The sequence below is a fragment of the Paroedura picta genome, chromosome 2 (assembly GCF_049243985.1).
Source record: "Paroedura picta isolate Pp20150507F chromosome 2, Ppicta_v3.0, whole genome shotgun sequence".
NCBI lineage: Eukaryota > Metazoa > Chordata > Lepidosauria > Squamata > Gekkonidae > Paroedura > Paroedura picta.
This window is the reverse complement of record NC_135370.1, coordinates 47,227,470-47,243,760: the sequence shown is the minus strand read 5'-3', so window position 1 is coordinate 47,243,760 and position 16,291 is coordinate 47,227,470. Positions and strand designations below refer to the sequence as shown.

The 16,291-nt window shown below is 44.4% G+C and overlaps 2 protein-coding genes across 10 annotated transcripts in view; one reads left to right on the top strand and one right to left on the bottom strand.

Annotated features, from left to right (window-relative positions):
* Positions 1–5,222, top strand: part of FMNL2 (formin like 2) — a 254,925-nt gene extending 249,703 nt beyond the window's left edge. For all 9 annotated transcript variants that reach the window (XM_077320026.1, XM_077320022.1, XM_077320023.1 and 6 more), the window contains one exon: positions 2,973–5,222. In XM_077320026.1, coding sequence (XP_077176141.1) covers positions 2,973–3,011 — 39 coding nt within the window. In that variant the 3' untranslated portion in view covers positions 3,012–5,222. The remainder of the gene's footprint in view (positions 1–2,972) is intronic.
* A 7,627-nt stretch (positions 5,223–12,849) lies between these two features.
* Positions 12,850–16,291, bottom strand: part of PRPF40A (pre-mRNA processing factor 40A) — a 31,630-nt gene continuing 28,188 nt past the window's right edge. The window contains exons 25-26 of the mRNA XM_077320018.1: positions 16,004–16,132; positions 12,850–14,345 (exon numbers count right to left, since the gene is read on the bottom strand). Coding sequence (XP_077176133.1) covers positions 14,253–14,345; positions 16,004–16,132 — 222 coding nt within the window. The 3' untranslated portion in view covers positions 12,850–14,252. The remainder of the gene's footprint in view (positions 14,346–16,003; positions 16,133–16,291) is intronic.

The following is a 16,291-nucleotide window of genomic DNA, read 5'->3' as shown; positions in this document are numbered from 1 at the left end:
GATACAAGATAAATCTTGTAAATGGCTCCCCAAAAAGATCAAGTTGATGTGCGTTCCCCTCCCTGTTACACTCAAAGCCCAGACAGGAAATAGCCTGGGAGAGAGGGGAGCATGAAATGAGGTTCCACCACAGTTCTCCACCCCAGATCTAGCTTTGTGGTGGGGGGAGAAGACAGCACTGGTATGTTCTTTGGTTGCTTACAGGTGGGAGAAGTTAGTGCACTGTTAGGTATTGCTGTGTTGGGCCTAGGTACTGTCGGGCTCCGAGAGCCTGGGACAGGGGACAAGGTATTTTTCTCAGGCTCCGGTGGATGGTAGTTGCTGTTTCCCACCCCACATCCTCACAGTTCTGGGGGGTGAATCACCTCTGCGCATAGACCTGTGCATAGAGAGGGGGAAGGAGTGGTTTGGGCAATGGATCCATGACCACATACCGTCCTAATTCTGGGGGGTTTGCCTCTGTTATGGCTCCTGCTGCCTCATGCCAGTTCACTCTCCAAGCTCGGATATTGTTGAGCCAGGGGCCTCCGGTACACAAGTCTGAGGTCACGCTGAGTGCGGTGGGCCTTCGTCTCCCTCACTTCTCCGATTCTCAATCTTGGCCGGCTTCAAAACCCACCTGGATAAGAGGGAGATATTATTGCTTGTCTATCTTAGCAGCCCTTACGGAATTTGGGTGAGATCCCCAGTGGAACTGGGGCCAGACAACAAAATGGGTGTTCACAACACCCCTAATAAACAGAAGCAGCGCAGAGCCCTAAGCTCCATCATCGCCGCCATCATACCTAGGGTTACTAAAATGTTGTTGGGCTTCCTTTCCCTCCATTGTCCCTAGTTCGTTCTTCCATTTTCCTCTCACCTGTTTTTCCAAGTAACCCAGGGTGGCCTATTCTTTAGTATTTCATTTTATCCTCAGAAAATCCCCCTGAGATAGGTTAGGTTGAAAGGGCGTGACCTGCCCAAGGCAACACAGTGACCTTCAGGGCAGAATGAGTCCTTGAACCCAAGCCTCCCCATTTCTAGTCCACCATTTTAATCCCTACAGAACTGGAGGTTTGAACACACAAAGCACTGACAGGGAAGGAACATAGACAGACAGGAACAGGCTAGGCTTTGCTTATTCATACCTATTAAACCAGGAATTAGCATTGTTGATCCCCAGGGCAGGGTAGTCATGCTGTGGGAGCCAACCTCAAAGAGCATCTCCCCAATCAGTTTATAGTGTTATTGTAGTCATTTACCCAGTGTTTTTTTCATACGTTTGGCTGTTCTGCTATTAAGATGACGTGAGTTACTTACAACTGTGGGTGGATGGGCAGGTTGATGCTGTCTGGACATCTTAGTGTCACGAAAGTACTAAGTTTGGTGAAGTGGTTAGGAGGGCGGACTTCTAATCTGGCGTGCTGGGTTCAGTTCTGCACTCCCCCACTTGCAGCCAGCTGGGTGGCCTTGGGCTTGCCACAGCACTGAGAAAGCTGTTCTGACCAGGCGGTAATATCAGGGCTTTCTCAACCTCACCCACCTCACAGGGAGCTTGTGGGGAGAGGAAAGGGAAGGTGAATGTGAGCCGCTTTGAGACTCTTTCGGGTAGAGAAAAGCAGCATATAAGAACCAACTCTTCTAATGGTTTAGAATGGGGGGGGGGGCTGTGTCTCTTCAGATGTCCATGGACTACAATTCCCATGAGCCCTGTGACCACACTTGCTGCCAGGGGGTAATGGTAATTGTATTCCATGGACATCTGTAGAGCCAATTTGGTCAGCCCTGGTTTAGAGTGATCCAGTGTAGGAAATTCATGGAAACTCATGGAAATTGTAGGCCATGGATATCTGGAAAGCCATAATTCGGCCCCCCCCTGCTTTGCAGTGTAGTGTCTGTGGGCATCGTAGTGCTTTCTAGTGCTTACTTCCTCCTCCTTCAACGCAAAGAGGCAATCCTGCATTTCATCTACTTAACTGGGGCAGGAGGTGTTTCTGAAGAGCCTGAGAGATGTCATCTTTGTGTCTTCAGGGAACACCTGTTTAGAAACAGCTGCCTCCTTCAAAGGAAGATGTTTGGTTTGAACCACTAGGTATTTTGACTTATTTCAGCCCCTATGGCCGCCATTTTATGATGGTTACCATTTGCCTGCGAGAGCCATTTTATGTTCTCAAAATTCTCAAAAGTGAAGTCTCTCAAGGTTAGGGGGCTTGGAATGGGAGAAATTAAGGTTAGGAGGAGTACTTCCTGTTTGCTGTAATGACTTCTCTAAACACTTGAGCCAGCTGTTGGGCTGCCTTCTACAAAACCTTAGCCTGGCTTGCATCCCATGCTAAACAGTAAACTCTTGTCGCCTTGGATGCAAGAAAGACACTTAAAGGAGGTGGGTGGGGACCTTGAGTGAATCCCAACCTTCAAGGGGACATGGCTTAGCATAGCTGACCATGCTAGTGCCTGATCTTGCTGTGCCCCCACATTAAAAACCATCCATGCGTTCCTTTTAATTCTCATTTAGGATAAACAAGAAATAGAAACTGAATTGTGGTGACACAATGTACAGTCCTTGATGGGAGAAGCTTCATGTGAGATGACTGACACCCCCCACCCCCCCTTCTTTATATGGGAAGTGGCTTCATGCCAGGGAGGAACTTACTATAGCTTTATGCCATGCAGGAACAATTTGAGATGGGGGACTTGTAGGCAAGCCATCATCCACCACATTGATGCTTTATTGTACCTGCTGCCGCAGTGCTGCCCGCTGTCCCTGAAGGATAATGTAGCCGTCCTTGTAGAAATTACACACAAGGACCTTTATTGTTAGCATTTAGTGAATGCCAAGTCAGTGCCAGGAGCGTCGCTCTCCCCAAAACATCTCTTTTCCTTCTTTTGCTACAAGCTGCTTTGATTGGCTACCAGCGGGATTCTTCTTCTTGTCTAGCTCCAGGTCCCGAGATCAACGTGCTTCTGATCTTGCCATGTTTTGAACTCCACAGATCTTAGAAACCAGCCCTACAGACGAGCCGATGCGGTGAGGAGAAGCGTGAGGCGCCGTTTCGATGACCAGAACTTGCGTAATCTCAACGGTGCCGAAATAGCCATGTGAACTGAACGGGGGAGGCCCGCACGTGTAAAGTAGAAAGTGGGGGAAGACTGATACTTTTGCCATGGGAACTATTATGCACACTACCATTTTAATTACGGCCTTGACCACAGTACATTAACTTTCCTTCTGAAGGGCTCACTAACGCCAGAAAATGCATAGGAAAATGCAGAGGGGGTGGGGTGGGGTGGGGTGGGAAAGATAGATGAGCTCTCTACTCAACTGTAGCTACCAAGTGCCTAAATTTTGAAGTACCTGTTCAAATTAATCAAAGCAATAGGACATTGTTGGATTGGGTTTCTTTTTACACCAATACATTTGTTCAGTATTCTTAACCAAAATGTAAAATACATGTTGTATTTTTGTTGTTGTTGTTGCATACAATTTAAATGCAAGGTCTCCAAGAGGCCTCCTTAACTTTCGTGACCAGTTGTATATAGATAATACTACTGTGGACTTTTTACATGGTTTTTAGTACATTCCTGGACGGCCTAAAGGCGTTATTTTCCTCTTCAGCGGCACATTAGCTTTATATATGCATACCTAGATATATGCATACGTAAGGGCTTGTTGTATGTATAGGGGGGAACCCAATAAAATAAATAGTATCCTTTCAACCTTTCACTTGTCTTAAGGCTGTGGGAAGTGTTCATAAAACAGAATCTTGGACGCACCTGCAGCTTCCAAAGGGTTACGCTTAATTGGGATAACCAAGTCTTTGTCTTCTGCTGTAAATAGGTAATATGAGGTTCATATCAAATGCATACTGCCTGGGGTCAGACTGTGCCCATTATACATAGAAGGGTAAAGAAACAAGCCAGGTGCATCACTCAAAATTCCTAACAGTGCAGACAGCAACCGAAAGGGCGATCTATGGAACTGTATTATGACGTTCTTCAAGTAGAGGCAGTTTTGGGGTAACTCTTATTTATTAATTAGCACTAAGATATTAACGCCTCAATAATCAGTATTAGAATTCCCGAGGACCACAACTGTCAATTTTTCACTTGCTGGAGCAGTGGAAATCCAGTGCCCTGTTAAGCCAATTAGGACACACTTTCCCCAAATCATAGTTTTACTGTCTGCATTCTCTCACTTTAACGTGGCTGACAGGAACAGAGCGCATAAACTGCATGCGCAGAAATGTGCAATTCAGTATCATTTGTCATCAGTTTTTTTTTCTCAAGAGGTCTGCACATTCCCCTCCGGTCCTGGTTGCACACCATTTACATGTACACATTTCCTTCTGGGCTTCTATCTGAAATGTTAAAAGTCATCAGAACACTTAAAATCCTTTTAGCTACTAATCGTAGCCGCTACAGATTAGTATGTTGCTACAACTGCAGGGCACTTGATTTATTCTGAAGTCAAAACCTGGACTCACGACATCTTGCTTGCAGCTTACTTTCCCTGGTAGCACTGCATCACTATGTTAATTGTAAAAAAATATTGTATAGTATTTAACCACTGAGTTTTTCCTTTTTACGTCGTGCTTATGTGAACCACTGGTAAACGTTCCATATTCCTTTGATAATGTGTAGTTATATGATAATCTGTTTTTAAATGTACAGATATTTTGCTACAGAATTGGTGCTTTTTTATGGTTTTTACACTTCTCTTTAATTCCCACTGTAGCCCCTGGGTAATATTGTAAATATTGTTTAAAAATACATCAGCCTGTGCTATACAATCTGAATGTTATTTTAACTTATAGTTTTGTTTTGTTTTTTATATTTAACTAAATGGACAGTTTGGGGCTCAAAAGTTACTATGTTGCTTACCTATGTACAGAAAATTTATTTTAAACAACTGCCAACTGCTCTCTTGATTTACAGAAATGTACACTCGACATACTAAGGAGAACATGCCAAGATGGTGGCACCTTTTTCTTCTGCCGGAAGATGATTGAGATAGAATCGGGGGCCATATAATTTAATGAGAGACAACTGCACAAACATTAAACCTGTACTGAAAAGGATTTAAATATGAACCAATGGGCTGTGATTTTGGCATGTTCTCTAAAATATTTTATCTAGTAATAGACCTGCTTCTTAGCAATATTATAGGCGTTTTATAAAAGCGGTTCATGTTACTTTTCTGATCTGTTCATGACATATGATTGAATAAACTATTTACAATACTACTCACTGAGCCAGGCCCGACTCGTTTGTTCAGGCGGTGGGATTCTGTGTCTGCATGAGAGCAAGGCCACCGGCTCACATTTGACTATTGCAGATCTGAGTATTTGTCCAGCACTCGCCATTGTGCTGAGCCACAAAATAGTGCCAAAATCCATTTTTCCACTGCCCCTTTAAAGCAGTGCTTACAGTTGGAAGGGGCCAGATAGGCCATCTAGTCCACCCCCTGCTCAACAAAGGATCAGCCTAAAACATCCCTGATATCTGTCCAGGCACTGCTTGAAGTCTTCCATTGAGGGGAGCTCCCCACCTCCTTAGGCAGCTGATTCCACTGCTGAAATACTGTGAAATATTTTTCCTGATGATATACACATAGTTTAAACCCATTACTGTGGGTCCTATCCTCTGCTGCCAACAGGAACCTTTCCCTGACCTCCTGTAAGGGACCACCTTTCAGATACTTAAAGACAGCAATCATGTCCCTTCTCAACCTCCTCCAGGCTGAACATTCCCAAGTCCTTCAGCTTTTCCTCATAATGCTTGGGCCCCGGATCATCCTTGTCACTCTCCACTGTATCCTCTCAATTTTGTCCACTTTGTTTTTGAAGTGAGGCCTCCAGAACTGCACACAGCACTCCAGGTGGGGTCTGACCAATGCGGTATCCAGTGGGACTATGACATCTTGTGATTCTGATGTGATGACTCTTGTTTTTTTATAGTTCTGTATCTCAAAGAGAAAAGAGGATGGTACCTAAAGGAAGTAACCACTAGCACCATTATTATCAGGATGTATCAACTATGTACGTCAATTGTAGGCAGGTGTGAAGACTTAGAAATAGTTTTAAAGCATGTTTGTAAATCAATTGTTGTTGTTATGTGCGAAGTCGTGTCCGACCCATCGCGACCCCATGGACAATGATCCTCCAGGCCTTCCTGTCCTCTACCATTCCCCGGAGTCCATTTAAGTTTTCACCTACTGCTTCAGTGACTCCATCCAGCCACCTCATTCTCTGTCGTCCCCTTCTTCTTTTGCCCTCGATCGCTCCCAGCATTAGGCTCTTCTCCAGGGAGTCCTTCCTTCTCATGAGGTGGCCAAAGTATTTGAGTTTCATCTTCAGGATCTGGCCTTCTAAAGAGCAGTCAGGGTTGATCTCCTCTAGGACTGACCGGTTTGTTCGCCTTGCAGTCCAAGGGACTCGCAAGAGTCTTCTCCAGCACCAGAGTTCAAAAGCCTCAATTCTTTGACGCTCGGCCTTCCTTATGGTCCAACTTTCGCAGCCATACATTGCAACTGGGAATACCATAGCCTTGACTAAACGCACTTTTGTTGGCAGGGTGATGTCTCTGCTTTTTAGGATGCTGTCTAGATTTGCCATAGCTTTCCTCCCCAGGAGCAAGCGTCTTTTAATTTCTTTGCTGCAGTCCCCATCTGCAGTGATCTTGGAGCCCAGGAAAATAAAATCTGTCACTATCTCCATTTCTTCCCCATCTATTTGCCATGAATTGAGAGGGCCGGATGCCATAATCTTCGTTTTCTTGATGTTGAGTTTCAAGCCAACTTTTGCACTCTCCTCCTTCACCCGCATCAACAGGCTCTTTAGTTCCTCTTCACTTTCTGCCATTAGAGTGGTATCATCTGCATATCTGAGGTTGTTGATATTTCTCCCTGCAATCTTGATCCCAATTTGTGACTCCTCTAATCCCGCATTTCTCATGATGTGCTCTGCATACAAGTTAAATAGGCAAGGCGACAGTATACAGCCTTGCCGAACTCCTTTCTCAATTTTGAACCAGTTAGTGATTCCATGTTCAGTTCTCACTGTTGCTTCTTGACCTGCATATAAATTTCTCAAGAGACAAATAAGATGCTCTGGTATTCCCATCTCTTTAAGAACTTGCCACAATTTGTTGTGCTCCACACAATCAAAGGCTTTAGCATAGTCAATGAAGCAGAAGTAGACATTCTTCTGGTACTCCCTCGCTTTCTCCATGATCCAGCGTATGTTGGCAATTTGATCTCTAGTTCCTCTGCCTCTTTGAAATCCTGCCTGTACTTCTGGAAGTTCTCGGTCCACATATTGCTGGAGCCTAGCTTGTAGGATTTTGAGCATAACTTTGCTAGCATGAGAAATTAGTGCAATGGTGCGGTAGTTTGAACATTCTTTGGCATTGCCCTTCTTTGGGATTGGAATGTAAACTGACCTTTTCCAATCCTGTGGCCATTGTTGAGTTTTCCAAATTTGCTGGCATATTGAGTGTAGCACTTTTACCGCATCGTGCTTTAAGATTTTGAATAGTTCAACTGGAATGCTGTCACCACCACTAGCTTTATTGTTGCTCAGACTTCCTAAGGCCCATTTGACTTCACATTCCAGGATGTCTGGCTCCAGGTCAGTAACTACCCCATTGTGGTCATCAGGGATGTTAAGCTCACTCTTGTATAGTTCTTCTGTATAATTTTGCCACCTTTGTTTAATCTCTTCTGCTTCTGTGAGGTCCCTACCATTTTGGTCCCTTATTATACCCATCTTTGCATGAAACGTTCTCTTCATATCTCCAATTTTCTTGAAAAGATCTCTGGTCCTCCCCATTCTATTGTTTTCTTCTATTTGTTTGCACTGTTCATTTAAGAAGGCATTCTTATCTCTTCTAGCTTTTCTCTGGAATTTTGCATTCAATTGGGTGTATCTTTCTCTTTCTCCCTTGCCTTTCACTTCCCTTCTCTCCTTAGCTATTTGTAAAGCTTCCTCAGACAGCCATTTTGATTTCTTGCATTTCTTTTTCTTTGGGATGGTTTTAGTTGCTACCTCTTGTACAATGTTGCGAACCTCCATCCATAGTTCTTCAGGCACTCTGTCTATCAGATCTAATTCCTTAAATCTATTTGTCACCTCTACTGTGTATTCGTTGGGGATATGATTTAGTTCATACCTGAGTGGCCTAGTGCTTTTCCCTACTTTCTTCAATTTAAGCCTAAATTTTGCAACAAGAAGCTCATGATCTGAACCACAATCAGCTCCTGGTCTTGTTTTTATTGACTGGATAGAACTTTTCCATCTTTGGCTGCAGAGCACATAGTCAATCTGATTTCTGTGTTGACCGTCTGGTGATGTCCATGTGTAGAGTCGTCTCTTGGGTTGTTGGAAAAGAGTGTTTGCTATGACCATTGTATTCTCTTGACAAAATTCTACCAGCCTGTGCCCTGCTTCATTTTGTACTCCAAGGCCAAACTTGCCTGTTATCCCGGTTATCTTTTGGCTTCCTACTTTAGCATTCCAATCCCCCATGATGATAAGTACATCATTTTTTGGCGTTGCTTCTAGAAGGTGTTGTAGGGCTTCATAGAACTGATCAACTTCATCCTCTTCAGCAGCAGTGGTTGGGGCATAGACCTGGATCACTGTGATGTTGAATGGTTTGCCTTGGATTCGAACTGAGATCATTCTGTCATTTTGGGGATTGTATCCCAAGACTGCTTTTCCTACTCTCTTATTGATTATGAAGGCTACTCCATTTCTTCTGCGAGATTCTTGTCCACAGTAGTATACCTGATGGTCATCTGAATTAAATTCACCCATTCCTGTCCATTTTAGTTCACTGATTCCTAAAATGTCGATGTTCAGTCTTCTCATTTCTTGTTTGACCACGTCCAGCTTACCTTGATTCATGGATCTGACGTTCCAGGTTCCTATGGAATAAAAATCTTTACAGCATCGGACTGTCTTTTCGCCACCAGTTACTTCCACAACTGAGCGTCCTTTCGGCTTTGGCCCAGTCGCTTCATTCATTCTGGCGCTACTCGTACTAGCCGTCTGCTCATCCCCAGTAGCATATTGGACACCTTCCGACCTGAGGGGCTCATCTTCCGGCGTCATATCGTTATGCCTATTGGAACTGTCCATAGAGTTTTCATGGCAAAGATACTGGAGTGGTTTGCCATTTCCTTCTCCAGTGGATCACCTTTTGTCAGAGCTCTCAGCTATGACCTGTCCGTCTTGGGTGGCCCTGCACGGTATAGCTCATAGCTTCACTGAACTACGCAAGCCCCCTTGCCACAACAAGGCAGCGATCCTTGAAGGGGGTATAAATCAATGGAAAGTGGCAAAGCAATACATAAAATACTTGTTACAATCAAATCACTCTCCCCAATTTCCCCCCACAAACCGATTGGCTTTAAATAACTTCTAGATAATCCTTTAAGCCCCTGACCCCCTTTCCCAGATTTGTATAAGAGATTTGTCTGCAGTTTCAGACAATAGAGATTGGATTTTACAACATCTTGAGTGGAAATAACTCCCAAATGCTAGCCTGTTTCTGTGACCCTCTCTTAAAACAATGCTATTTTATGAATAGGTGAGGAAATGTCAGCTTAAGATAGTCTAAGGCAGGGGTAGTCAACCTGTGGTCCTCCAGATGTTCATGGACTACAATTCCCATGAACCCTTGCTAGCGTTTGTTGGCAGGGGCTCATGGGAATTGTAGTCCATGAACATCTGGAGGACCACATGTTGACTACCCCTGGTCTAAGTGACTATAGCAAAGTATAACTTTTAAAATAACTATAAAGGACAGTTCAAGTGATGGGAAGTAACTTAAAGTAATTTAAATGTGATTGGTCCTCACGCCCCCCCCATTTCTGTACAATCGGTACTCCCCCCCCCCCGCAGCTGACATTGCCCAGTGATACGAGCGGTTCACTCCTGAGAACAGAAGTGTTCAGGTGTTTCAGGATTTTATTAACAATAGGAACTATTGCCATTGTCTGTGACGTTTTGGGATTTAGTGCTGGCATGATGGAAACTGTGCCGGTGGTATGGGGTTATGTAATTTTGTATTTTAATGACTATTGTATTTACTATTATGTTTTATTGTGAACCATTCTGAGTCGGCTAGTTGGGGAGGGGCAGTATATAAGGCTTAATTAATAAAAAATAATAAATAAAAGGGTATACACTGCTAAATAAAATACACTTCTAAAGAAATACGAAGGATATATACACAAGACAAAGACAAAACTTGAAGAAGGAATTCTCAGCAATATGTTTCTTCACATAAATTATGCAAGGCATTAAAGTATATTATAAATATTCTTGCACTGCAGAAATACGTAGCTATAGCTTCAAAACTCCCAGCTGTTTTTGCTCTGGCATTTTCCCACCTATTTCAAGAGAGAGCTCACTGTGCTTACAATGTATTATCAGTCTGGGCACTGCAACTAGAATTTGCTTTTCCTCTTGTATTTTATCTAGTCTACTGAATGGTATTGACACATTCTGGTATCAAAAAGCTAAAGAAAGTGAATTTATTTTAAATTTACTGAAGGTCTATATCTTTGCCCCTCCCCCTTGCATCTGTAACATCCTGGGCACCTTTAATGGCATAAAACCTGACCATGTAAAAAATTGACTCTATCATTTAACATGTAAGATACAGCTAGATAAAAGCCACGAAAGAATTCTTCATTAAAAAGCAATTGTCCTGTAGAAGAGGGACTCTGCTTTCTGGCTGGCAGGGAGCCTTGGGCTGGGCTGTCAACAATATGCAGATGACACCCAGCTTTATCACCTGATGGATGCCCCCCCCCCCCCGAAACATTCAACCTTGTTTGGAAGCAGTGTCTGGATGGCTCAAGCACAGTCACATGAAACTCAACCCCTCCAAAAGAGAAGTCCTGGGGCTGGGTAGGAGAATGCTAGATGAGGAAGTGCATTTCCCCTGCCTGGACGGGGTGCAGCTTTCAGGCTGTGCCCACAGCCAGGAACCTGAGGGTGATCTTTGACACCTTCTTATCAATGGAAGCACAGGTCACTAGAATAGCCCAAGTGGCCTTCTTCCACCTGCACAAAGCCAGGCTAGGAGCGACCTATCTGACCCCAGAACATCTATCCAATCATCATGTGACGGTCACTTCCATAACTCACCCTACATGGACTTTCCCTTTACCCTTTAGATTATTGTTCTTGTATTTGTTTATGTTATATATTAATTTGTTCCATGTATCCCCCCATGTATCCGCCCTGAGCCATATGGAAGGGTGGTATAGAAATCAAATAAATACCCAAAAAAGTTACAGCTGATGCAAAATGCAGCTGCTAGGGTCCTCACAAGCAGGGGTCATCAACCCCTGGTCTGCGGCCCCCTGCAGTGAGAAGCTCGCCAGGCTGCAAGCAAAGCGGTTCACTTGCGATCCGGCCAGCTTCTTGCTGTGAGGGGGAGGGAAGAGGCAGGTGCGGCCTCCGGCACGCCAGTGGATGCAAACACGCATGCATGGAGCTGCCGTGCATGCGTGTTAGTAGCCCCTGCTAGTGAAATGCGCATGCGCTACTCTACAAGTGTGCGTTAGCGCCTGCTGGTGAAAACACGCATATGCGGTGCCCGGGCCGCCAGCTCTCCCCCCACCCCCGGAGGCGGTCCTAAACCGGAAAAAGGTTGGGGACCGCTGCTCACAAGGTCTTCTTGGAGTACCCATCTCAAGCCAGTGCTGAGGTAGCTATACTGGTTGCTGATAACACAGGGGTGTAACGCAGGGGTCGTCAACCTGTGGTCCTCCAGAGGTCTATGGACTACAATTCCCATGAGCCCCTGCCAGCATTTGCTGGCAGGGGCCCATGGGAATTGTAGTCCATAGACTTCTGGAGGACCACAGGTTGACTACCCCTGGTGTAATGGATCGAGTTCAAAGCTTTGATGTTGACCAGTCTGGGCTCCACATATCTTGAGGGACTGTCGGTTTCCTTATGCCCTCCCACAGTGCTTTTTTGTCCCCCATAGGGTCCCACAACCCAGGCCACGGCCTTTCCAGTCCTGGCCCCAACCTGGTAGAATGAGATCCCAGGAGTGCTGTGGGCCCTGTTGGAGCTATCAAAGTTATTTATTTATTTATTTATTTATATTTATATTTTTATACCGCCCTTCCCTACGGCTCTGGGCGGTTTACATAAAACATTTTTCAACATTCACATAGTTCTGTGGGGCCTGCAAGATGGAGCTCGTACAGCAGGCATTTGGTTGATTCCCTTCTCAGAATGCCCGGGAACACAGAAGGCTGGAGGTGTGAGCCCTTCCTGAAGCACTGCACAGCGGGCGGTGGGAAGTCAGGAGCACTGGCGAGAAATCAAGCGGAGCTGGGGCTCAGGCGGTGGCGACATCCCTTGGCAAAAGACTACCCCCCCCCCCTGGCCTCAGTAAAATTATCAAGCGTTGACTGGTCCCTGGTGATAAAAAAGGTTGGGGACCACTGCTCTAATGCACATTGCATGTCGTATCAGTGCAGAAAGCTGCACACATAAACCCCACTGAACCCAGTGTGGCCCTCAGACAACTCAACTACTGGAACCTTCATTTGCACCAACACACTTAACATCTCCTAATTGAAAAAACAATGATATCCAAAATAAGTCTCTGGACATCATCATCCACATATTACTCTACTAGGGGTTGGGGGAGAGAAGTATTTTATATTGCTCCCATTACTGATTTTCAACATGACCCTCGTCCAAGTAAAGCTAGATTGGCAAGAAGCACTGCACAAGAGAACCTGGCCTTAATGTGCAGTCTCCAAAGGAATTAGTGAGAAGGGTGTGAAATCGGGATGTAGCTGCATAGTTAAAAAACGGGAAAAAAGTACTAGTGCACGCTAGAAGACAAGGTTTAATAAGTGATAAAAATGTACAAAAATATTCAAATCAGAAAGGTTTTAGAATCTGTACCACAGTAGTCAATACTCCTCATTGTATAGGGCAGATAGAACTTGAAACCAGGCTATTTATAGTACAAACGAAAAAGAACAGACAGAAAGAGACCAAGTTTTTAACATCAGGTCAACATTTCTCTCCAAAGAAAAGTATTACGTCAACATTGATTTTCTAGACAAGAGTATTGCAACTGCTTCTCAAAATTTGGTGGTACATTCTGAGGAAAGTCCTTAAGGCAACATATATTGCAATAAATTTACAGTCTGATTTTGTAATTGTCTGTTTATCATCAGATTAATGCTGAAATAATGCCCTCTACCAATTTTTTTTTACATCTGTTTTACTTAAAAACCAGGGGTAGACAAACTGCGGCCCTCCAGATGTCCATGGATTACAATTCCCATGAGCCCCCTGCCAGCGAACGCTGACAGGAGCTCATGGGAACTGTAGTCCATGGACATCTGGAGGGCCGCAGTTTGACTACCCCTGTTAAAAACAGTAGCTATATTATTACACCAGCGCATTTGAATGCCTTTTATAAGCAAAGGCCTTTCAGGATTTCCATCAATCATCTTATCGTTCACAGTTTTAAAACCTGACACTAAAAATTTCGTTTCAGGATGAAATTCCGTTTTATTTCAACCTAAAAAAATGCAATACAAATCACCAGAAACATCCGTTCAGCCAGCAAAGGAGGGAGGGGTGTTGTACAAAACCTCAGCATAGGGTTATGGACCACTGTAAATCAAGAAAAATATTCCGCTGACTCCCGTCTTTCCTTCCATTTGCAAAGAAAGAGAAAGAAACCTAGATAAAAACCCCAATGAAAATTGAACCCTAAGAAAACGAGACCCTCATTCCAAAGAGAATGACTTGAGCACCTCCTTCCATCAGCCCTTTCCTGACCTACTTGGCAAGGAAAATAAGTCTGGGCCTTTCCAGCAAGGGTTCCAAACTTGAGAGGCCTGAAAAAAACTCTGGGGCTTTTTCAAGCCACTACGAGAAAAGAGCTCGAAAAACAAAATGATCTTCCACTTGTCCTATTCTGCGCGTCTTCATGTGCTCTGTGAAGAATGTCAAGGTGCGTGGGGTATATTATATACAGGCTGCCTAGCTTTATCAGAAATAGAGCTCGGCTCGGAATTCTTAACGGTCGTTGCTTTTTGCCAGTTTGCTGCCAGGCACACAACAATAGTATTTGAAGATATTTAGTTACGCAGCAGAGCTTAAAAGCCACTGTTATATCAATGGAACTCAGAACAATGGAACCCATTTCCTGAAATTAGTCATCTATATTTTTTTATTAAATCACATTGTAAACATATTTGGTATAAATATATCTTATTGGTCTTCATCCAGTTGCTCCAAGAGGGTCCTCCTCTGTTTCTCTAGTTCACCTTCACTTAATTCACTACCAGAGGTATCCCAATTACCCTGCAAAAGGACAATGAAAACAGACAGATTTATTTACCCAATGTCGCATTCAGCATTTTCTACTATTTAGTAAGAACTGCTAGCAATTCCATACTAGTGGTCTGAAGCCTGAGGAATGTCAAGCTCGACGCAACACAAACTTTTGCAAAACTGAACTTGCCGTTCAAGTGTTGGCAGCTTTATAACACTGTCAACGGCACTCCAAATACTTGCTTTTAAGTGCCCCACTGGGCTTTCTCATTTCTTTGCTTTAAACAATAGAAACATCACCTTTTCAATTGTTTTTAGCATCTGTACCATCATTCCGATCCTGATCTGCATAACAGCACTGAAACATCTTTTTAAGGTTTCTGCAGGTTTGCTATGCAACACAAGGGGGCCTTCTGTTTGAGAAAGCCCCCTAGGAATATGGAGCTTGCTACAAAATTCTTCGTGAGGCCACTGACAACATTAAAAATACATCTAAATGGCTTCAAGCTGATTGAGTCAATAACCTGGGTTGTCTTCAAGGCCTGGCCTGACTAGGATGGCATAATCTTTTCTCTGCTGCCACCAGCTCTAAATGTAGGAAGCCGGCTGTTTAGAAAAATATTCCGTGGTAGTGAAATCTGCCCCTCACCTTCCTGAAACCCCAAGGAGAAGGGGAATTATCCCTGCTGTGGGCTGGATTAAAGAGGCTGGATTAAACACACTAGCATTTTAAAAATACAGGTGTTTTTACTTCATATACACCTCTTGGGGGTCTAAAGTGGCTTATACTCTCCTCCTCCTCCTTCATTTTATTCTCATAGCAGCCTTATGTGGTAACTGAGGCCGAGGAAAAAGACTGGCCCAAAGTCACCCAGTAAGCTTCTAGGGCAGAGTGAGGATTCGGACCTGGGTTCCAGATCCAAATGTGGCATTAACCACTACCACTGGCTGGGGGATCGCTATGTCAGCACAGGGTCCAAATGCTGCCCCCGCCCTCCATCAACTGGCACTCAAGGTACACTGCCCCTGCACGTGACACTTGTTTGGGGAGGAGGACCTAACTCACACTGCCAACCTTACTGCCTCTATTCCGAACCAGCTTTGCATGTGAACAGCAGGAGAGCACCGTGACTACCCTGGTGCTGACTTTTAGAAACATCGTATATAACTACAAGAGCCTCTTGTGGCGCAGGGTGGTAAGGCAGCCGGCATGCTGTCTGAAACTCTGCCCATGAGGCTGGGGGTTCGATCCCAGCAGCCGGCTCAAGGTTGAGTCAGCCTTCCATCCTTCCGAGGTCGGTAAATGAGTTCCCAGCTTGCTGGGGGGTAAACGGTAATGACTGGGGAAGGCACTGGCAAACCACCCCGTATTGAGTCTTCCAAGAAAACGCTAGAGGATGTCACTCCAAGGGTCAGACATAACCCGGTGCTTGCACAGGGGATACCTTTACATTTATATAACCTACACCTTGTGTAAAACATACTGAAAACAGTGGAGATGGAGGCTTCATGGCAATGCTGTCTCTTTAACACTAAAAGATTATTCAGTAGGCCCAAAAAGTCAGAGGTAATAAGAGACACATATATCACATCTGCACAATCCACCTATGGGACTTGCACAGCTGAAAGCACAAAGGGACAGTGCCCCCCCCCCCAAGTAAAATAGAAATAAAAGCAAGCAAACTTACAGAATCTTTACCAGGACGCTTTTTGGGAGGTGATTTATGCTTAGATTCAGATCTTTGCCTACTTCTTTCCTTTTCATTCTCTCGCTCTTTTTTGTCTTTTTCTCGATCAACATCTGATTCCGGGGAATCCTGTATAAGGTAGGACACAGGGATCAAGCAAGGCTGAAAAGATGGTAGAGCGAGGATTCCAGAAGTGAACAGTCAGTTTTCAGTGGGCCATCTAGAACTTGACACAGCTGTCAGGATCCTGGATGTAGCTGAGCCGTAAACAAGGACATGACCCAACTT